The sequence below is a fragment of the Rosa rugosa genome, chromosome 5, assembly GCF_958449725.1.
Source record: "Rosa rugosa chromosome 5, drRosRugo1.1, whole genome shotgun sequence".
In the NCBI taxonomy this organism is placed as follows: domain Eukaryota; kingdom Viridiplantae; phylum Streptophyta; class Magnoliopsida; order Rosales; family Rosaceae; genus Rosa; species Rosa rugosa.
This window is the reverse complement of record NC_084824.1, coordinates 37,430,350-37,454,596: the sequence shown is the minus strand read 5'-3', so window position 1 is coordinate 37,454,596 and position 24,247 is coordinate 37,430,350. Positions and strand designations below refer to the sequence as shown.

Genomic DNA, 24,247 nt, shown 5'->3' with positions numbered 1-24,247 from the left:
AGAAAATGGAGTGCCTCCGTATCTGCAGAATTTTATGCAGTTTCATAGTTAAATACTTAAATGACTGGGCATGCACACAAGATGGCTGCTTAAGGATAGGAACTGAAATAGTGAAATGAACTGCAGCTAAGAAATCTATATCTAAACTCAAAGTTTGAAATAAGTCATAACATTTATTAAATAAAAAATGATAGCCAAGTATAGCTGACAAGCAAGCAGCTATAAAACGGACATTACTTCGCTAACCAGCCCTGGTTAGCTTGGGCTGACCAGGGCAAATAATAGATCGACACGTGTATGAAGTGGGAATTGATGCCAAAGCAATGAAGAGCAGGAGATAATAACTCCTTAGCCCGGCCGATCAAAACGACGGAGTCCCTGACCTTCAACCCGACGACTCTGAGCAGTACGAAGGTCTCGAGAATGGAAGCGATGTTGGTGACGAGGTCCTTGATGATGAGGTAGACCTGGCCGGGCTTGAAATCCTTAACCAGAAAAAGGAGAGAACTTGACCGGTGGAGTGATTGACCCAGGAGACGACATCGGAGACGAGTTGCTCGGTCTGGAGGCGCGAATCACGGCTACCCCACTCGTTATCGATGGCCAATTGAAGCGTCGACCACCGCAATAGAACTAATCGGATCCATTCTTGGAACACAGCCGCAGCCGGCCATGGGGATGTCATGGGAGATGCTGATGCAGGTGTCGATGGGGAGGGTAGCGCCCATTAACTCAGATTTTTGGTTTGTGATTTTGATTTGATGGGTTTGATTTCATTTCTCTCTGTCCCGAAAACCTGAAATTTTGGGTGGATTGGATTTGATAAAATTTTGGGTTTTGTTTTGTGAGGGGTTTTGTTTTGTGAGGAGAATAGATGAACAAATTCGTATCTTCATTGGAGAATTGGGAATAGATGGACAAGTTTTGTTTTCAGAATTGAGAATTTGGTTAAATTTTGTTTTGTGATGAGAATAGATGAACAAGTTTGTATCTTTATTGGAGAATTGGAATTGGACTTTCTCTGTATCTTGATCTGGCTTTCTGATTGTGCTCTTAGAACTATTGAGTCTATGTTTGCTTCTCTGTTCTGTCTATTGAAAACCAGTGAAAGGGTTTAACTTTGCCTACTTTCAATTTCTGATCTTTGGCACAACAAACATTGTCATGATAATTGTAATTAGTGTACTTGGAGTTGTTGACTTAACTTTGTTAGTGTACTTAGGATCAGCAATTTGGGAGATGGGGACACCGCAGATGAGGTCGTAGCAGGTGGAGGAGGGGAAGGCGGTGATTCGGGTTTGAGAGATTTGGTAGAGGAGATGGGTAGGAGACGATGAGGAGAGGCGGAGGTCGATGCAACCAGGCTGAGTTATTATCTCCTGCTTTTCATGCTTAGGCCTTGGTCCCACTTCATACACGTGTCAATCTATTATTGGCCTTGGTCAGCCTAAGCTAACCAGGGCTGGTTAGCGAAGTAATGTCCTTAACTCATCGCTACAATTAAAGCAAGCGGCTTCTAGCTTCTAACGGAACAAAACTAGCTCAAGTTCGAGATCTTTTGCCTTGCTGATACAACATATTGCAATGAGGCAAAGACAGAGTTCTGCAGTTTCATCATCAGCAAATACACACAGGACCCAAAACCCAATTCCCACAAAATCACAACAACAACAAAAAAAGGAAGGCCCACAGTTTGATCTGCTAGCCTCACCCAAGAACATTTATCTCTTCTGCTTGGCCTTTCGAATGGTAAATGCTCTGTTGGTTCAGACCTATTTCAACCCAGATGAGCATTGGCAAACTTTTGAAGTTGCTCACCGCATCACTTTTGGGTAACACTGATTTCACCTTTTTTTTTTTTTTTTTTTTTGAGAATATCACTGATTTCACTTTGTTGTTATAAATGCCGAAATAGGATGATAGAAACAAAATGCTGAAATGGGTTTTTGTATTTCTAAATGACAGGTTTGGCCATTTGACGTGGGAGTGGAAGAAGGGGATTCGTAGCTACTTGCATCCTTTGCTCTTTGCTTTCCTTTACAAAGTGCTTGCCTTGTTAGGTCTTGATACCCCATGGTTCATGGTAATGGCCTTTAAACCCACACAATGCATGTCATCATTACATTCTTAACGAAAGCTGTTGCAAAAGATTTCTTTGTATTTATGTGTAACGCGATCATTTTTAGCTTTGAAGTCTATGCTAAGCTGACCAGTAGAGTGAACAACCCATCCTTGTAGTAGTTCTCTATTAATTCCTTGCAACAGATTTTATGTCTTTATAGTATGAGCATTTCAGGTCTTCAATTATCTTATGTAAAATTTGGATTGGTATTTTGTGACTTTAGTCAGAGAGTAAGAAGAATGAGGTGCGTAAGGAGTGTAAGTATTTGCTAAGATGTTCTACCTTTTGTGATCCGAAGTATATTAGTCGAGTTAGCTTATTTGTATAGTAAACTTTGTATTATCTTTGATTTTCTAAACTAGAGACAAAATGCATTGATTTTCAGCGTATATTATCTTGGTAGTTGTTTATAAACATTTCTATAGCCATTATGAATTGTTCTCAAGTGATTCAAAAGATACATGAGAATTTTCATTTTCTTCTGGTAAGGTTGCCATTGATTTCTTGCTACTCATATCGCATTAGTAGATGACATTTAGGTGCTTGAAGTAATTGCTTTTCTCCATGTTTTCTTTCAAAGTTTTCATTTTTTTGTTGTTGTGTTTATATGTTTTGTAGGTCAAGGCTCCTCGGCTATTCCAGTCCCTATTCTCTGCATTTGGTGATTTATACCTGTACAAATTCTCTGTCATCCTCTTTGGCGACCAGGTTGCAAAATGGGCTGTATCCTTTTGTATAACAGAGAGCTTCTTTACTCTTTGAATAATTATATATTTTATGTCAAGCTCATGGGTACACTTTACACTGCAGTATTGAAAACATCAAGTTGTTTGTGCTACAAGATGTACTTAACTTGGTCTCAGCTTTTTTCCCAATTGACAAATTGGTTTATGTTTTTCTGTCTCACTCGTACATTATCGAATAGTCTGGAGACTGTTCTTACCATTGTGAGCTTGTACTACTGGCCCTGTATCAGGCCTTCTTCCAGCAAAGTTCCGTTGGAATCTAGAAAGTGGGGTTTGCTTATTGCTGCATTAGCTTGTGCTATTCGACCAACAAGTGCCATCATATGGCTTTATGTTGGGCTCCTTCAGCTATTTGTGTCACGCGATAAACTCAGATTCATATTTTTGGAGGTGGCTCCTATTGGGTAGGTATTTATCCATTTTCCTTTGAATACCTAATTTACATGAAGTGCTTACAATGATAATTTCCGCCTAAATTGTTTATGCTCCTAGAATACGTGATTCTCATAGTTGTTTTTTCATGTTTGTTTCTACTTAGAAGTTTGAAGGAAGCAAGTTATAATAATAAATGGTGAGTTGTTTGACGTTGAGTTTAGTGAGGTCTGAGTGCAATATTGAAATGATGTGATAAAGTGAGAAATTCACTGTCATAGTAGTAAGAGCTTAAAGGTCCTTGGTGATTAGTGTAATGCCATTAATAAAAATTATCAATAAAGGTGATGCAAATAAAAACAATATGTTGTAGTATACATGAATCATATTGTAGTATATATGAGTCATAGTATAAATGTCTATATCATGTATAAATAGGCACTTGAGTGTATAGATAAGGTACTTGAGTGTATAATATAGGTATAGAGACTTGTGTGACAAGCTTTATGCCAAAGGGCAACAAACATGGCAATTATCATCATCACAGCTATCATGTTGAGCTGCAGCTGTAAATCAAGTTGATACCAAGCTTGATATTATCTTTGAGCTTTCACACTTGTAATGTATTCCTATAAATACCCTCTTGTATGAGATGAATAAACACACATGAATCTCCATTCTCTCTGAATTATTACTCTCTCTATATTTCTGTCAATTTATGCTTGTCCTCAAACACGTTATCAGCACGAAATTGCTCTAGAATTAGAATCGAAATTGTCAAAATAGAGGAAGTTCATAATCCGATTAAAGCCATTTTGCCAAACCTACAAAAAACCTCCAAACCCTAGCACATATCAAAACCCTTATTCCAAGAAGCCCAGAACCGGTTTCAGAAACGACAAAACCGGCCGGAAACAGCCTGAACCGGCCACCGGAAAAATTGAACCGCTGCCGAACCGCTGTCGAAGCCCTGCCGAGCCCTGCCGAGTCCTGCCGAGATCTGCCGAGAAGCTGCCGAGCGAGCCCTGCCGAGTCCTGCCGAGAAGCTGCCGAGCGAGCCCTGCCGAGTCCTGCCGAGACCTGCCGAGCGCATCTGCCGAGTCCTGCCGAAAGCTGTCGACAGCACCTGCCGAAAGTTTCCGAGACCTGCCGAGCGCATCTGCCGAGCCCTGCTGCGCAGCTGCCGAACAACTGCCGAAGCACCTGCCTAGCAGCTGCCGAGCCGCTGCCTAGCAGCTGCCGAGCTGCTCCCTAGCAGCTGCCGAGCTGCTCCCTAGCAGCTGCCGAGCCGCTGCCTAGCATCTGCCGACAGATTCCGACAACTTTCCGGCAACTTTCGGAACACTTTTCCGGCAACTTTCGGAACACTTTTCCGGCAACTTTCGGAACACTTTTCCGGCAACTTTCGGGACACTTTTCCGACAACTTTCCGGGCACTTTTCCGGCGACTTTCGGGACACTTTTCCGCCAACTTTCCGGGCACTTTTCCGGCGACTTTCGGGACACTTTTCCTGCAACTTTTCGGTCATTTCGGACAACACTATTTCGAGGTATTGCTTATTAAAAGTTCTCGTTTTTGAGTTTTTATTCATTTTTCTCCTCTTTCTTTTTATCGGGAACTTACAATCAAAAAGCGGAATTATAGAAATTCACGCTAAACGAACTAAGAGCGTTCGTGACCAATGAACTAAGAGTGTTCATAATATTCGGACTAAGAGCGTCCGCGAGCATCGATTTATGACCCTATTAAACATCATTGTTTAGGTCTAATCCAAATATTCTTGGAAATTGATTTCTTGGTAGCATAGCTCGGAAATCTGATTACTTTAGTTTTCGTGGAAGTTTAAACTCTGAAACTAATATATCTTTTCTTCTTATCTTCAGGATGTCGAATGAACCTAGACTCGATTTTCAAATCCTTGACTCAACAGGTTTGGAATACCATAGTTGGAGAGCCGACGTTGAGAACCATCTCACATCGAAAGGGATATTGCCCATCATACAGGCACCAATTGCGGGCCTTGTGTTCCAACGAACATCCATAAAGCATGCACAAGCAATTATCTTGATGCGACGCCATATGGACAAAGCACTCAGATTAGAGTATATGTCCATCAAAGATGCAAGGGACCTATGGGCAGCGCTAGAAGAGCGCTTTGGTAATATCCAAGATTCCCTCCTCCCTGACTTGAAGGTTCAGTGGAACAATATACGCTTCTCAGACTTCAAGTCTGTTTCTGAATACAATTCAGAAGCTCTTCGCCTAAAGGCCATGCTGAAGTTCTGTGGAAAACCTCTCACAGAAGAAGAGCTAATTGAGAAAACTCTCTCCACCTTCCCCGTCTCAGCAATTATACTATCAAAGCAGCATCGCACTGAATTTAATGCTGGACGACTTACAAAGTTAAATGAGCTCATCAATATTTTGTCGGTAGCTGAGAAGCACGACAACATCCTTGTAAAGAATTATAATTCAAGGCCCGTTGGAACCAAAAGCGTTCATGAGGCGAATTATAATGCACCCAAGAGAGGGCGCAAGGAGCGATACCCTACTAATAGGGGACATGTGTACCCTAATAACAGGGGACATGAAGGACGAACGAGTCCATATAACCGCCCCAACAAAGAAGGCAGCCGCAACTATAGTGCGGGCACACGTGGTGGTAACTACACACGTGGGAGAGGTGGATATAACAACACCATAGGCCGTAACACTGTGGGCCGTGGAGGTCGCACCATACGCCGTGGTAGTAGCAGTAACAACCCGCCTAGGGAATATCCACAACGTGCACCACCTGCACCTCAAATCAAGGGAGGCAACCACAATGACATGTGTCATCGGTGTGGTTCAATCGAGCATTGGTTTAAGCAATGCAAGGCAAGTACTCAACTAGCTGCACGCTACAAGGAGTACAGGGAAACAAGGGAGCAAGAAGCCAACCTTGTTGAAGAAGAAAATGGTGAAGATGTCAATCTCACCATAGAAGACTTCAAAGCTGTAAATGAAGAGCACGAGGATGCCGCAGACTTTGATTAGAATAGTCTTTTCTATTTTCCAATAAAACGGCAAATGTGCCTTAGTCAATAAATGACAATTGTATTAACTCTTTCTCATGTGGCGTACCTAATGAAGTATGATGTCTAGGATAGTAATTGAGATCGGGGTATTTAAGCGAGCCTCGCTCCACCAACATCTCTCTACTTCCCTGGTCATATTTCATTGGAATTACCAAACGGATTGAGCAATTACAATTTGTATAAGTTTGATTTTATTTTGGAATAGACTTTGGAAACTTTGATGTAATCATTGGCTTTTTCCTTATTAATAAAGTATCGCATTATCATTCAATGTCATGGACATGTGTTAATATTCCGAACTTTATTTTTTCAGTATGTTTTCGGGAGAATTGGAATGCCTTCTTGATAGTGGCACCACACATACTATATTACGACATAGGCAATTATTCTTATGGATGACGCCTAGTCAAACTTCAGTAACTACGATGGCAGGACCATCACAATTGATTCATGGTCGAGGACCAGCTCAATTTTTGTTGCCAAATGGCACAAATATTAATATCACCGAAGCTCTATATGCTCCAAGGGCTAGAAGAACCCTATTGAGTTTTAAAGATATAAGAGCCAATGATTTTCATGTGGAAACACATAGTGAGAATGGACAAGAGTTCCTTTGCATCACCTCTAATAACTACGGAAATACACGAGTATTAGAGAAACTTATGTGTCGCTCTAGTGGATTGTACGCAACCACTATTGAATCCAACCATGTCATGAATGAAAATTTATGGGATTCTGACACATACAGGCTTTGGCACGACCGTTTGGGACATCCAGGTCGTGATATGATGATCCGTATATTAAAAACTTCACACGGACATCCATTCTTCAAAACGAAAAGAAGTACGAACCCAAGAGAGGTTCAAAGAATTACTTCTCAAGCATATCATTCGTTTTGCAAAGCTTGCTCTTTAGCAAAAGTAGGATTGAGACCATCCTATGCAAAGGACACTAAAGAAAATATACCATTCTTGCAAAGAATACAAGGTGATATTTGTGGACCTATCCATCGAACTTGCGGACCATTTAGATATTTTATGGTGTTGGTTGATGCATCGACACGTTGGTCACATGTCATGCTCTTATCCACAAGAAATGCTGCATTTGCTAAACTCCTAGCACAAATCATTAAGTTAAGGGCTCACCACCCTGATCACCCTATTAAGTCAATTCGTCTTGACAATGCTGGGGAGTTTACATCAAAGACTTTTGATGATTATTGCATGTCCATTGGGATCGAGGTTGAACACCATGTCCCTCATGTACATACCCAAAATGGTCTCGCAGAAGCTGCCATTAAAAGACTTCAAATGGTTGCTAGGGCATTGGTTATGCGCACCAATCTCCCTATTTCTGCTTGGGGCTATGCAATATTGCACGCAGCTGTGCTTATTCGTCTAAGACCCACTGCCACACAACCCTTTTCTGCGTCCCAGATGGTAACTGGGTATGAACCAAATGTCTCACACTTACACATATTTGGGTGTGCAGTCTATGTGCCAATTGCGCCGCCACAGCGCACTAAAATGGGTCCTCAAAGATGATTAGGCATTTATGTTGGCTATGACTCTCCAACCATTATCCGCTACATAGAACCCTTGACAGGTGATCTATTTACCGCTAGATTTGCGGATTGTCACTTTGATGAGACAGTCTTCCCGTCATTAGGGGGAGACATGAACACTAATGTTCAACAAAAAGGACAGGAATTGTCGTGGTTTGTCCCCACTTTGTCTCATCTTGATCCCCGAACCGTACAGTCTGAAATAGAAGTGCGGAGAATTCTCGATCTTCAGAACGTAGCAGAATCGATGCCTGATGCGTTTTCTGATATCGCTAAAGTGACGAGATCACGCATACCTGCTGCAAATGTACCTGCAAGGATTGATGTCCCTAAAAGACATAATGTCATCTCAAGAGTACATGAGAATGGCGCCAACATCCCCTCTATGGGTGACACATTGGCTAGGCCCACGGCTCCTGCCAGGAAACGCGGGAGGCCCATAGGTTCGATGGATTCTCGCCCAAGGAAGAAAGCGAGTTTGGCACAAAATAATCCATTAATCATCGATACAAATAATCCATCTCATGAGAATATTCCGGACTATGGTTATATCCAAGAGACATCATTGGAGGACGCTCCAATGACAGAACCAAATCCAGAGAATAGAGAGATCTCCATGAATTACACTAGTATACATGTGATGATGGATAGAAATTCTATGACTATTGATGATGCATTTGCATATCATATTGCAAAAGGAATTATAGAATACGATGATATCGAACCTCGCTCCGTTGAAGAATGTCAACGAAGAGCAGATTGGTCTAAATGGAAAGATGCGATCCAGAATGAATTGGATTCACTAACAAAGAGACAGGTATTTGGGTCTATAACGCTGACACCACCAAATATAAAACCTGTTGGCCATAAATGGGTCTTTGTTAGAAAGCGTAATGAGAAAAATGAGGTTGTTAGATACAAAGCCCGCCTTGTGGCGCAAGGTTTCTCACAACACCCTGGAATCGACTACGAGGAGACATATTCTCCCGTAATGGACGTTATAACGTTCCGCTACCTTGTCAGTTTGGTAGTTTCCGAAAAACTTGACATGCAGCTTATGGATGTGGTTACAGCATATCTCTATGGGGATCTAGATTCAGAGATATATATGAAGGTTCCAGATGGACTTCAATTACCCAAATCAAGTGGCTCTAAACCACGGAGCGCGTTTTCAATAAAATTAAGACGCTCACTATATGGATTGAAACAATCCGGACGGATGTGGTATAACCGTCTAAGTGACTACTTGATTGGGAAGGGATATGTTGACAATGAAATATGCCCTTGCGTGTTCATTAAAAGGACAAGTTCCGGATTTGCCATTGTAGCAGTTTATGTCGATGACATGAACCTAATTGGAACTCTAGATGAGTTAAAGGAAACTGCTAAATATTTGAAATCCGAGTTTGAGATGAAAGATCTTGGGAAAACACGGTTTTGCCTCGGAATAGAACTCGAGCACCGTAGTGATGGGATTATGATCCATCAGTCAGCATATACTCAAAAATTACTAAGGCGCTTTAATGAAGATAAAGCAAAGCCTGTAAGTACTCCCATGATCGGCCGTAGTCTTGAGCCCACAAAAGATCCGTTTCGTCCATACCCTATCTAAGTGCGATAGGCGCATTATTGTATTTAGCTCAATGCACAAGACCGGATATCTCATTCGCAGTGAACTTGTTAGCTCGACATAGTTCTGCGCCAACACGCCGTCATTGGATTGGCATAAAGACAATCTTTCGATACTTAAAAGGTACGATTGATATGGGCTTGTTTTATCCCTACAGAGAGAAAAGAAAAGACGGAAGCATGGGATCAGACCCCAAGAGGCAAAAAGCCATCTTCCGTAATGTAGACGCCGGTGACACTATCCATGGTGACCGACGTTCTCCTCCTCCCCTCCATCAAAATGATAATGATGTTTTGATGGGATTTGCTGATGCAGGGTATCTCTCTGACCCTCATAAAGGTCGCTCCCAAACAGGTTATGTCTTTACCATGGGAAGCACGGCGATATCTTGGAGATCTACAAAACAGACCCTTGTTGCTACTTCCTCAAATCATGCAGAGATTATTGCTCTACATGAAGCTGTGCGTGAATGCATATGGCTAAGGTCTATAAATAGACACATTCGAGAAACTTGTGGTTTGAAGTTTACCACAAATGAGCCCACATGCATTTATGAAGATAATGCAGCTTGTATTGAGCAAATGAAATTAGGTTTCATCAAGGGCGACAATACCAAGCATATATCACCGAAATTCTTTTACAATCAGCAACAGCAAACACTTCTAAAAATTGAAGTAAATCAAATCCGATCAGAGGATAATGTAGCGGACTTATTTACTAAGTCGTTACCAAAAACCCCTTTCGAGAAACATGTGAAGAGCATCGGATTAAGAAGGTTATCCGAACTCCCATGATCTTCAAGGGAAGTCTAAATCAGGGGGAGTATCCAGAAACATACTCCACACTCAAACGCGCGTTGTGCTCTTTTTGTCCTTCGACCAAGGTTGTTTTTTCCCACAGGGTTTTATTACTTGGCAAGGTTTTTAACGAGGCAATTTCGAAGCGCACGGCCTAGACAATGCTATTAAACATGAAATATCCAAGGGGGAGTGTTGTAGTATACATGAATCATATTGTAGTATATATGAGTCATAGTATAAATGTCTATATCATGTATAAATAGGCACTTGAGTGTATAGATAAGGTACTTGAGTGTATAATATAGGTATAGAGACTTGTGTGACAAGCTTTATGCCAAAGGGCAACAAACATGGCAATTATCATCATCACAGCTATCATGTTGAGCTGCAGCTGTAAATCAAGTTGATACCAAGCTTGATATTATCTTTGAGCTTTCACACTTGTAATGTATTCCTATAAATACCCTCTTGTATGAGATGAATAAACACACATGAATCTCCATTCTCTCTGAATTATTACTCTCTCTATATTTCTGTCAATTTATGCTTGTCCTCAAACACAATACTAATTATGTGAGCTACCTTGAAATTATGGAGACAAAGAGAGTTGGTGTCACTCTAATAGGGTTTAGGAGTGGCAGCAAATGTTCTTGGTGATTATGCAATGTGATATACACATGATAAAGCTGACGGTTGAACACTACTAGAAAAACAGGTCCTTTCACACGGATCATGTTGTCACAGAGGTTCACACGGACAATTATCCGTGTATAAAGTGCTATAGTACACACGGAAATCAGTGTGTATATATTTTCCACACAGACTATTGTGGCTACATAAGGTTCAAACTGGGACCTAATATTTTTCAATCAAATTTACACACGGAGTCCGTGTGAAATAAATTACAATTCAGAGAATCTTCTAAATTTGTCAGAGTGTAAATTAAAAATTCACACTGTTTTCCGTGTGAAATATTGCTTCACACGGATATCTGTGTAAAAATATGAATAATAAGATTCCAACACCAGCTTTTAGTCATGTCAAATAAGTGTAGTTTTAATTTACCCACTGTATTCCGTGTGAAAATGTAAAAGCATAATATTCTAATATCAGCGTTCAGCTTATCAAATTTTGCTTTTCAGTTTATACACAGAGTACCGTTTTCCCACACTCCGTCAATTTTCATTCCCAAAACCTAACCACCGCGACACCACTCCAACAACCGACCTCCTCTTCCTCCTTCTACGCCTCCGACCTCTCTCTTCCTCCTTCTCTCATCTCTCTTCTGAAATCCACTGAATCTGCCAATTACTGAGAGTCGAGAAACCGAAGCCGAAGCCGCTGTCGCCGTCTCTCCTTTCTCTCTCCATGGGCCTCCCCCTCTCAGCCCCTCTCTTCGACCGTCGAGGCGTCGACGGCCCTCGCTCTCCTCGACTGTAACTCAGTAAGAAGTTGTCTAGGTTTTTACTTTCTAGGTTTTCAATCGATCTATCTCTCATAAACATCTCCATGATTTTCTGGGTTTTCAGACAAACAGCCTCGAACTCTTGGTTGGTCTCTTCCTTAAGCAGCAAAGCAGAAAACTTTCTGGGTTCAATTTCTGATTCTTCAAAGTCCATGTCTTGGGTCTGTTCTCGATCTCTTTTTACTTGGTTTCTGTTTTGGGCTTTTATTTTTTACTCGCAGATTCAAATTTTAAGTTGTGATTTGCTTTTTTGGCTGAGGTAAGGTGTGAAATTTTAATTGCTTGGACCTATAGTAGGTTGAAATCATGGTCATGAAGTAGTATATGATTACAAAGTCTGAAAGGCTGTTCCTTTTGTTAAGCAATGGACAAATTAGTGAAGGCTGTTACTAACTGTTAAAAGAAAATACTAGAGGCGGATAGCATTTTCCATATTTTGATCAGTCTAGCAATGTATTGAGTTTGTGTGATGCAATAGCTTGGAGTTCATGTGATGCAGCCTAATGAATTCAAACTTTTTAATTGGCTGTTGGTAGTTTTGAAATGTACTTTTCTTTGTTCGTAGACTTGTTTTGTGGGGTGTTGTTGGACTGAGAATAATATACATACTGTGTTGTAATGTTGTGCTTCTGATGCTTGATATGAATCATTATTGATCAGACTTCCAAATATGAATATGAAAGCATTGTGGACGATGCTCTGTGGGTTGTGTTAATCACTTGATCATTGTCAGCAGATGGTATTAATCCACATAGCTGTGATGCTCATTGATGAAATTGGCAAGCTATCAAGTCATCTGGTGATAACAAATTGATCATATTCTTGGCCCCAACTGTTCATCTTGTTCGTCAGGTACTCTTTTCTGTTCCCCTTTTGGTAATGTGGATCATTGGTTGTCTCAAAGATTGTTGAACTGAATGGCTTTTGGTATTGCCAGCAATTTGAGGTTATTAAAGAACACACTACTTTTAAAGAGGAGTATTATGGAGCCAAGGGGGTTGTTGCGTGGGATAAGGAGCATTGGGAAAAGGAATTTAAAACCCGTGATGTAAGTTTACTTCTTTTGAAAATCTTGACCAGTAGTTTAGATTAATGAGGTTGATGTTCATGCTTATATGTCAGTGCTCCTTATCTTTGCACTGTCTGCAACATTCTTAGTCCGTTGAGATTTGAAAGATGGCATCTTTTTTATTGCTGACGAAGTAACAAGCTGATCCGTGCTCACTTTGCTTATTAGCTAGTTATGAGAAATTACTTAATTTGTTCAGAAATCATGTAGTATAATTTATCACAGTTCATTTTGTTAATCCTTTTGTTTCTAGTTTTTCTGCATGATTATTGAGTTTATATCTGTATTTCCCCTTCTGTTTTTAGCATAGTGAGAACCACATTTGAAAAGAGCCATTAAAGTCTTAACAAGTGTAATTTGTTTGAACTAGCTTCTCAAAATATCTTACTATTCATAAGGCACATGACATACTTCTATTATGACGCCTCAGATTCTTTTGGATGCCTTAAGAAAGGCATTTTTGACCATAGAAGCAGTATGCTTGATGATTATGGATGAGTGTCATCAGGCTACCGGAAGCCACCCTTATACAAAGATAATGAATGTTGATTTCGTTGCTGTATTCCTCCCATTTCTTTGTTGTGATTTGTTAAGAGATATGCATAGTTATGTCGTTTGTAGTCGACCAACTTGGCAATATTTTCTCTTTGGGTGCAGGAATTTATCACAGTTCTAGTATGAAGCCAAAAGTTTTTGGAATGACGGCTTCACTGTACTTCGAAAAGGTAATAAATTGCTATTATCTATTGTTTCTTATCACTCTTGTTTCAATGTATTACTATGTTTTTTGTTTATATAGAGGATTGCTTTTTACATGTCCATTATTGATACCAAACATACCGCTGAAATTTATGGATCAGGTGTCTCATCCACAATGGACTGTGAAGATCAAATATCTGAACTTGAAAGCATTTGATTCCCAGGTAACTGCCTTTTTTTTTTTGCTTTTTTATTTTTGAGTTGTCACTGTCACTGCCTAATTGATTTCATACTTCTAAATTTTTCAGTTGTAAAACCAGTTTATTATATATTTCTATATGTAAGTGTGTGGTTAATTATATAATAAACTATCTGCATTAATTGCACCAACACCCTATTTTTAACTAGTACTGATTTTGGCAGCAAGTAGAAAACAAAAAGGATGCACCGCCTAACCGTAAAGAGAGATTCAAGATAACCCACCTAAAGAAGGGATCTAAAACAGAGTACATTGATGAAGCATCAACACAAGCTGTGGTTAGTACTATAAATTTGACTACAATTATTTGCATTATAATTGAAATTGCTGCAGCTTAATATGATTGTTTGTATTCAATGGTTGTAGCTTATCTTTGAACAAAAAGAAGCAGAGAAAGCTAACCAAAACATAGAAATAACCTCTAAGGTTGTAGAAGATATATATGCTGACGTGTTTGGTGTTGAGAGGAGGAACCGAGTTAGAGGAATGGGAACGGGATATAAATGGGCTGATGTTCCTTTTATCCATACAGAAAACAAAGGGATTTCAAAAGAGGTGGAGGAACTAAGGGCTGCTGTGGAGGAACAAAAAAGTGTGTCTGCAAGAGCATTGATGGAGGTTGAAAGATTGAGAATTGAATCTGCAAGGGAAAGGAATGAAGTTGCTGAGAGAGAAAAACAACGTGAGGCAGAGTTGGATAAGATAAGAGCTGATCAACTACAGATGATGGAGAACATGAAAAAAATGCAAGACTTGATGGAAATGCCAAGGACATGATTTGCTCAGCCATGTTTGCTGCTCTTTAACTTCATCATGATGTTTGTTGCTCTTAACTTAATCATGTTTTTGTTGTTTTGATCCTGGTTTAATGACATCTAGATTCTGTATGTTTTTGTCTAAAAATTTCTAGGAGTTATTAATCTAGTGCAGCAGTTACCATTGTATATATTGAAGAATATAGTTAAGCTTTTGAAGATGGGTTGTATCTTTAAACTTTCTGTTGTATAATTTTATTTAATAGAATTTTTTTTTTAATTTTTTTGGAAAGAAACCCACGGTTATATCATCTGTGTGTAGGATGCTGTCTGTGTGAAACATTGATGCTACAGTTCAATTAAATGTTTGTAAATTTGGAAGTTAATATAATTGGGATTCATACGGGACCCACTTAATATAGCTCACACGGACAAGCTTTCCGTGTGAAAATGGTTTAGCAACGCTCGCAACACATACGAATTGTGAATCTGTGACTGTACTGTGTGAAACTGCCCATACACACAGATTTCCGTGTGTATTTCAATGTATTCACACAGAATCCATCCGTGTGAAAGTACCTATTTTTCTAATAGTGGAAGCTACTGATAATATATAAGACCAACGAATTATGTGGCATAAGACGTTTGAAGTCTTCATCATTTTCATTTAAGTTGTCACCATATTTAGCTCACAATTGTGTGACATCTGCAAAATGACTGTAGCTGTTGTGCAGACTTATACAAATTTTTAGTGAACTGTATCATGTCAGTCATTGTGTGCCTGGTGGCGTTTATGTGAATGTTTTCTGTACTCATTTTTGGTTTCAGGGTCCTGGTGCTTGGGCTTACATTTTTAATAGATCGATTGATGTACGGCTCATGGGTCTTAGTACCTCTTAATTTCCTAAGATTCAATTTTCTTTCCTCTGGTGGAGATTATTATGGAACTCACAAGTGGCACTGGTACTTCACTCTGGGATTTTCTGTCATGGTATTTTCTTTTTTACCATTTTCTATAGCTGGCATCGTGCAGTCGAAACAATGGAAGCTTTCTGGCCTTATTGCATAGGTTCTGGTACTTTATAGTGTACTAGGCCACAAAGAATTCAGGTACCTATTCATTCATAAGGTATATGAGTTTATACAAATAAATGTGACTGTTTGACCTTTTTTTTTGTATTTGCAACTAATACTCCACTTTGATTCTGAGTTATAGGTTTGTTTTGCCTGTGCTTCCGATAGCTTTGATATTCTCTGGATACTCTTTAACTGCATTAAAAACATCAGTTTCTGGAAATGGTCAAAGGAAGAAATCGGCAGATTACCATAATAAAGTCTCTGCAAAAATGCTGTTGGCCATCTTTTTCTTGCTCGCTACCAATATTCCAATGGCCTTATATATGAGTTTGGTTCATCAGGTAGTTTGTTTGCTCTTTGATAACCACAAAAGCTGGGTAGTATATGTTTGGTGTTTGGCTAGCCAACTTAAACACTATTCTACTTCTATCATCAATGTTTTAATTATCTATTTGAGGGATCACCTGTAATCTTATAACCATTGTCATAAAGTAAATCAACACACAAAAACATAGATACAATCCTGTGAATGTAAAGCACTCAGATACATATGCAATAACATGAACATATGAAGTGTTCTTGAAGAGTCAACAAACCTGAAGAGGCCATTGAACTTCAAACACTGATCTTCTACACTACTCACTGCTATATCTCTCTATGGGACGAGTTACTGAATGTCTGGTGAGCAATGAGAGTGCAGGGACCAGGTTTTATATGGTTAGACTTAGGGTTAGACCTCCCCCCATAAAGGAAGCTAATTAGTACAAACCATATATTGCTAGATGCATATTGTTAATTTATAATTCATTTTCCATACTGAATCAGATATCCTACCTTAGTCACTTGATACACAATAACTAGGTGATCTGGAATTTAAGTTAATTGATTCCCCATTGCTTAGTCTGCAAGTGAATGACAAGTTGTTGAGATCTTTATAGAACTTAAATGATAATGTCCATTTTAGTCTTACATTCTCCCACTTGGACATATCATAAAGTTCACTCAACAAGAATGCCAAGGTTTCAGATATAGCAATCAGTTCCTTAGTGCACAAAAATGGAAATCAAGAACTTAAAAAATCTGATGCAAGGCTCTGTCAGCTTGTAGCCAAAACATGGAGCTATGGAAGAGCTTCCAATTCAACAGAATGGAAGACTTTCACAACCACTCATGTAGCAGCCACACGCCACATGAACCACTAACAACAATATGCCTGTAATTTGCATTAGAGTCACAAAAATGTATCAAAATTTCTAATGCTGTGGTCCTCAAGAAACACGATTTTTAAAGGGGCTGTAATCTGGAAGTGTTTCTCACAATCTGTAAGGATGCTTTATGTTGTTTCAGTCATCTTGAAAAACAACCATAACTGATAAATAGCTATTTCACATGTATGCAGAATATAACATGCAACATGTCACTCATATGAAGAATTCAATGAATAATCAAATGAGCAAATTTAGGCTGCAGCAAAAATGAACTGAACTGAAAACACAACTGCAAATTTTTTTTTTTTTTATTCTGAATGAATCAATGCCATGGTCTTAATCATGAAGTTCAGATACTTTATTATAATATAGAAGAATGTCCAGATTTGGACATGACTGAAAATCATAAAGTAAAGGAAAACAACAACTTCAACTCCCACTGTTCTTAGCAATCAAAACTAGCTAAGATCCCTATGTTGCTAATGTGCTTATGAAAAGCAATAATCTGCAAGGCTTTAGTAAAGGGGTCTGCCAGCTGAGATAGAGTGCCAACATTGGCAATCTCAATTTCTCGGCGCTTCACTCTCTCCCTAACACTGTAATATTTCAAGTCTATGTGTTTTGAGTTTGTAGACCTCTTGTTGTTTTTTGTGAAGTATACAGCAGCTGTGTTGTCACAAAAAATCTTGAAGGGTCTAGTGACTATAGAATCTATCACTTTAGTCTGCAGCAGGAAGTTTTTCAGCCAGAATGCTTGGCATACACCCTCATAGATTGCAATGAATTCTGCTTGCATGGTTGATGTTGCAGTTAGAGTTTGCTTCACACTCTTCCAGGCCACAGCTCCACCAGCCAAAATAAAAACATACCCTGAAGTAGACTTCTTGGATGATGGAAAATTCCCAGCAAAATCTGAATCTGTGTAGCCTGTGACTTCCAAATCTTCGACTCTTCTGTAAACAAGCATGTGATGCTTGGTTTTCTGCAAATACCTCAAAATCTTCTTTCCAGCTATCCAGTGAGCATTCCCGGGATTGGATTGAAATCTTGCAAGCATCCCTACTGCAAAAGCAAGATCAGGTCTGGTGCACACTTGTGCATACATCAGACTCCCTACAAGTCTTGAATAGGGCTTGTTCTTCATTTCTTCCTTTTCCAAATCAGTCAAAGGACATTCCAACTTGGTCAACTTATCACCCTTGGCCATTGGGACATCTCCTCCAGAACAGTTCTGCATTTCAAATCTCTTCAAGACCTTGGTGATATAATTTTGCTGAGATAAACCAAGTAAGTGTCTTTTCCTATCCCTTTTAATCTCAATCCCTAGAACATATGAAGCTTCACCAAGATCTTTCATGTCGAAATTCATTGACAGAAATTTCTTGGTTTCATTCAATAAAGCAAGGTTGCTGCTTGCTAATAATATGTCATCAACATACAACACTAGAAAAATAAAATGGCTGCCTTTCACTTTCATGTAGACACATTCATCTACCATGTTTTCAACAAAGCCAAAAGAACTCACTACAGAATCAAACTTCAAGTACCATTGCCTTGAAGCCTGTTTTAATCCATAGATGGATTTGTTTAATTTGCACACCAGGTGCTCAGTTCCAGGTGCAATAAAACCTTCAGGCTGCTTCATGTATATTTCTTCCTCTAGGTCTCCATTGAGAAAAGCTGTCTTCACGTCCATTTGATGTAGTTCCATGTCAAAATGGGCAACTAAGGCCATGATCAACCTAAATGCATCCTTCGTTGATACAGGTGAGAATGTCTCATTAAAATCAACTCCTTCCTTCTGAGTGAAGCCTTTGGCTACTAATCTTGCCTTATATCTCTCTATTGAGCCATCTACACACCTCTTTGTCTTGAAGACCCATTTGCACCCTATTGGCTTTTGTTTTTCAGTTGCTTCAATCAACTCCCATACATTATTATCATCCATGGATTTCAGTTCTGCCTCCATGGCTTCACCCCACTTTTGTGCATTTTCACCTTCCATAGCTTGCTTGTAGTTGAGAGGATCATCTTCCTCCCCAAAATCAGTTTCAGCCTCTTGTAAATAAACCTCAAACTCATCTGCATTTATTGCAGGTTTTCTCATTCTTCCAGACCTCCTCAACTCTTGTGGCTGTGCTGCAGATTGTGCTTGGGCTTCAGGTTGGACTTGGGGCATTGGCTGAACTTGCGGTTCAGGTTCAGCTTGGGTTTCGGTTTCTGGTAATTGTTCTGCAGCCTCTTCTTCATATTCAAGTTGGTTTTCTTGCAAAACAGTAGGTAAAGCTGGTGCTAAGGGAAAAACAGTATCTGATGGGACAGTGGAGGTGATTGGCACGTTGCTGATTTCTAAGCCTTCTTCACACTCAAAAATGTAATCTTCAAGGGACTGGTTTTGCTGCATTTCATCATAGAACACAGCTCTATTGGTTTCAATAACTCTGGTGGTGTGTGAAGGGCAATAAAATTTAAAACCCTTGGATTTTTCAGGGTAACCAATAAAGAAGGCACTCACAGTTCTACTGTCAAGTTTTCCAAGTTGAGGATTATAGGGTCTTGCTTCTGCCTTACAACCCCATACATGCAAGTGATGAAAACTTGGCTTTCTGCTATTCCACAGTTCAAAAGGTGTACTGGTTATGGCTTTACTAGGGGTTCTATTGGTGAGGTAATTGGCTGTCTTCAATGCTTCACCCCATAAGAATTTTGGGAGGCCAGAAGCACACATCATGCTCCTAATCATGTTTTGATAAGTCCTGTTCCTTCTCTCAGCTACCCCATTCTGTTGGGGTGTGCCTGGTGTAGTGTATTGGGCTGCAATCCCATTCTCTTGCAAATATTTTGCAAATGGTCCCATGTGTTGGCCAGACTCATCAAATTTCCCAAAGTACTCTCCCCCTCTATCAGACCTTACTACCTTAATTACTTTCTCCAACTGTTTTTCTACTTCTGCTCTAAAAATTTTGAATTTTTCTAGAGACTGGCATTTATCACTCATGAGGTATACATAGCAAAATCTACTGAAATCATCTATAAATGTTATGAAATATTTATTTCCACAGATAGTTGTATCCCTGAATGGTCCACTAATGTCTGTATGGATGATTTCTAAAAGACTCGAGCTTCTAGTTGAACCCTTTTTTCTGTTGGAAGTTAATTTTCCTTTTATGCATTCAACACATGTTTCAAAATCTGTATAATCCAAACTAGGAAGAAGGTTTTGTTTTTCCAAAATTTTCATTCTTTCAATGGAAATGTGTCCAAGTCTTTTGTGCCACAGAAAAGAAGAGTTTTCTGAAAATTTTCGTTTGGCTCCAACGATTTTGTCAACATTTTCAACAGATTCTAAAACTAGCACAGGTTTAATTGTTGGATAAGAGCAAAGTAACTGAATGTAATCACCAATAAGAACACCAGAACCAATATAATTGGAATGCAGAGAGATTTTTATTTCAGAAATACTTAGCCAAAAACAATAATTTGTTCTCATCAAAAGACTAACAGAAACAAGATTCCTTTTCAAAGAAGGAATATAAAAGACATTGTCTAAATCCAAAAAATTTCCAGACCCTAACTCTAAACGAACTACTCCAACTGCTCTCACAGCTACTCTCTGACCATTCCCGACACAGACTCTTTGTTCACTCTTTCTTGGTTCCCTCCACTTTAGAAACCCCTGCATAGAATTCGAAACGTGTATTGGTGAACCACTATCAAGCCACCAGGAATCTGGTGAAACATTTATTAAATTAATATCAATAGATAAGACTATGTAATTACCTCTTTTCTTAAGCCAGTCCCTATACTTAGAGCAATCCCTCTTCATGTGACCCTCCCTCTTGCAGAAATAACACTTAAAGACAGTGTTTTTCTTAGGTTTCAAGGTAGTAATTGTTTTGGTACCTGAGGTGCTAGGTTTGGATGTGTCACTAGAGCTAGCAGCTTTCTTTCCTTTGAACCTCCAAGCTTTGCCATGATTTTTCCCCACAAGGTTCACAGTCACATCTCTCTTATGGAACTCTTCCTCCTGAACACAAATGGCAATGAGCTCATTAAGAGACCATTTGTCTTTCTGGGTATGGTAGGCAGTCTTCAGCTGGCTAAATTTTGAGGGTAGTGAGTTTAGTGCAATATGCACAATAAACTGGTCATCAATGGAAAGTTGCAAATCTCTCAGTTTTGCAGCTGTCTCAATCATCTTCATGATGTGCTCCCTTATTCCGGTTGATCCACTATATTTCATAGTGATAAGAGAATCCAAAAGCTGTCCAGTCTCAGCCTTTTCACTTTCCTGATACATCTCAGCTATGCTATTCAGGTAATCCTGGGCTGTTCCCTCATCTGGGACACTCCCTCTTACTGTCTCACTCATGGCTCTCTTCAGAATGAGCTTAGCCATTCTGTTGGCTCTCATCCACTCCTGGGCCTTTACTTTATCAAGGTCAGATGTTTGATCAGTGATCGGCTCAGGTGCATCTTCAGTTAGACAAATGTCTATATTCAGCAGTCCTAGATATATTTCAATGTCTGTCCTCCATTTCTTGAAATTTGAACCAGTCAGTGGTTCAATGGTAGCAAGGCTAATGCCTGAGGATCCCAAAACTGAAAATAAATAAAATAAAAAAGTTCTTAAGTTCTTTTGTTTCGCTTAAGTCTCACGGGAATTATGTCAAACCAGCAAACACAAGGCTGAGGACAAATGGAAAACTAGCAAAAAAACAATCAAGCAGACATTCATAATACATAGAATTAGTCCCTGTATACTCAATGCCATGTAATACCTGTAGTGGCAAAATAACATGGCATCCCTTATTTTCTGTATCACAAAACCAAGTTAAATAAAAATGCCTTTTGCTAAGGTCAGTCAACACCTGTAATGGCAAGAAGAAAAGACCTAGCAACCTAATGCATTTAAACTTAATTTGCAGTGTGCTGCTTATGCCATTTAAAACATAAAAGTTTAAAACCTTATGTGTAAGATACATTCATGCGCTAAAAGACATAAACACAATTTCCTGGTTCTTGTATCCACAAGGTTAATGAAAAGTTCAGAAGCAGTTTGCTGTGTGCAACATGTGCCTCTGAAAGTTTCATTAACTCAAAACCAGTTGTTGGCTTTTCTGCATGATCATCAGAAAACTGATAATCAACCAACTGTACCTGTGATGAAATCAATCTTATCAACAGAATGCAAAAAAAAAAAAAAAAAAAAATTAATCTGGGAGACAAGCCTTATATATATGCATCCTTAATCAATCATCACAGACAACAAAATCAGTCAACAACATTGATCGATACACGGAATTTCCACAGTTCATAAGATATGAACAATATATCAAGAGCATGAGATATATCTGTAATTCTGAAAAAATACCAATTCATTATCTCATCATCCATCACAAGTGATCAATAGTTGCAGAATTGAAAGAATAGAAAAGACTTTCAGAGCATTAAGAGAACTGACCCGATCGCTATCCCGCGCTGCATAAAACATGTTAGCGGAAGCAAAAATATATTGCAGCATATAATTGAAGCAGCCTGAAGAGGCCATAGAACATAGCAATTCGATGTAAAAGTCAATTAACTCAAAAACCCCTTTCTGAAAAGATATGAACCCTAAGCCCCGAAGTTCTCCAGAAAATGACCGTTGACCACAAAAGAGAGTCCAGCTCTCTTAATTGTCTTTTAAACCTTTGGGTTTATTTAGACCCGTGTTGGTGTGCTCGTTGGTGGATAACAAGGTAGGCCTTGACAAAAAGGTGTCTTGGCCTGTTATAAAAATTCTCACATATTTATTTTGTTGCAAAATGAAATCCTAGAGAATATGCATATATAAAAGAGATTTCTGCAAAGACCATATTAGATCTAAGTCCTCGTGTGTGTGGCTCTGATACCACATGTAATCTTATAACCATTGTCATAAAGTAAATCAACACACAAAAACATAGATACAATCCTGTGAATGTAAAGCACTCAGATACATATGCAATAACATGAACATATGAAGTGTTCTTGAAGAGTCAACAAACCTGAAGAGGCCATTGAACTTCAAACACTGATCTTCTACACTACTCACTGCTATATCTCTCTATGGGACGAGTTACTGAATGTCTGGTGAGCAATGAGAGTGCAGGGACCAGGTTTTATATGGTTAGACTTAGGGTTAGACCTCCCCCCATAAAGGAAGCTAATTAGTACAAACCATATATTGCTAGATGCATATTGTTAATTTATAATTCATTTTCCATACTGAATCAGATATCCTACCTTAGTCACTTGATACACAATAACTAGGTGATCTGGAATTTAAGTTAATTGATTCCCCATTGCTTAGTCTGCAAGTGAATGACAAGTTGTTGAGATCTTTATAGAACTTAAATGATAATGTCCATTTTAGTCTTACATCACCTTCTTTGTATCTTTTAATCGAGTAGTTAAAGGAGAAAATTTCTCTGATTTTTTTTTTCAAGTTAATTTTCCTATGCCTCTCTTTCCGCTGGTAATTTCAAATATGGTGAACAGAGAGGAACTGAAGATGTTACTTACTATCTGTCCAATGAAGTGGTCGAGGGAAAAGTCACAGACATACTTTTTCTAATGCCTTGCCACGCCACACCTTACTACTCTACTGTGCACCGAAACCTTCCAATGCGATTTCTAGACTGCACCCCGAGGTTTGGAATTTGACAATTTGGCTGGAACTGTTTCTTCTTTCCATGAAGCCTTTAATATAATTGTTTTGTAGCTTATGCATTGTTCAAAATTTTGTCAACAGTGAAGAGAAAGGAATCCCAGACGAATCAGATCAATTCATGATGGATCCTGTAGGGTTTGCATCAGAATTTGCAAAAAATTGGTCTTTACCGAGTCATATTGTATTATTTGATTCGGAAGAAAAGAAGTTACGGGATTTTCTAGTCTCCCATTCTTTCAAGGAGGTAGATTCTTCGACTCAATTAATACTTCTAAGTTAGTTAAATAGTCGATTCTTAAATTGCTCTGTTCTGATCACCGATACAGATACAAAGATTTTTCCATGCTCACTTCAAAGTGGATCGTGATCTTCAAGCATCAGTCGTTGTATATGCTTTGACAGGCTCCTGATTATTGTTTATGCACTGATATAATTGGCAAAGAAGTTATTGGCTTCAGTTGTTCCTCAACTAGCGAAATCCCCATAGCTTGGACTAATTGGTGACGTGCTTGCCTCAGTGGAGATCAACTTCAGATCTTCTTTAGTATGTAACAATTCTTTCCTACCTCAAACTTTTATTAATTAATTTATTATTGTCAACCTCGGGAAAAAAAATTATCAGAGCTTTGGCTAATTGGTTGAACATTTATGTTAGACGAGTAATCTAAATATGTGGTAAAAGTAGTTGGAGGCATTACACTGTAGATGC

General features: G+C 39.0%; 1 protein-coding gene and 1 pseudogene across 2 annotated transcripts; both read left to right on the top strand.

Moving 5' to 3' along the window:
* The first annotated feature begins 1,575 nt into the window (after positions 1–1,575).
* Positions 1,576–24,130, top strand: LOC133712834 (mannosyltransferase APTG1-like; annotated as a pseudogene).
* Positions 12,491–14,905, top strand: LOC133712591 (uncharacterized). Of its 2 annotated transcripts, XM_062138702.1 has the most exons (6): positions 12,491–12,629; positions 12,715–12,825; positions 13,504–13,571; positions 13,707–13,769; positions 13,969–14,082; positions 14,171–14,904. In XM_062138702.1, the coding sequence occupies exons 3-6, from the start codon at positions 13,524–13,526 to the stop codon at positions 14,579–14,581; spliced, it is 636 nt and encodes a 211-aa protein (XP_061994686.1). In that variant the 5' UTR covers positions 12,491–12,629; positions 12,715–12,825; positions 13,504–13,523; the 3' UTR covers positions 14,582–14,904. The 2 variants fall into 2 exon arrangements, with proteins under 2 accessions (XP_061994686.1, XP_061994685.1); XM_062138701.1 differs by lacking the exons at positions 12,491–12,629; positions 12,715–12,825 and having other exon boundaries at positions 13,434–13,571; positions 14,171–14,905.
* Positions 24,131–24,247: the final 117 nt, after the last annotated feature.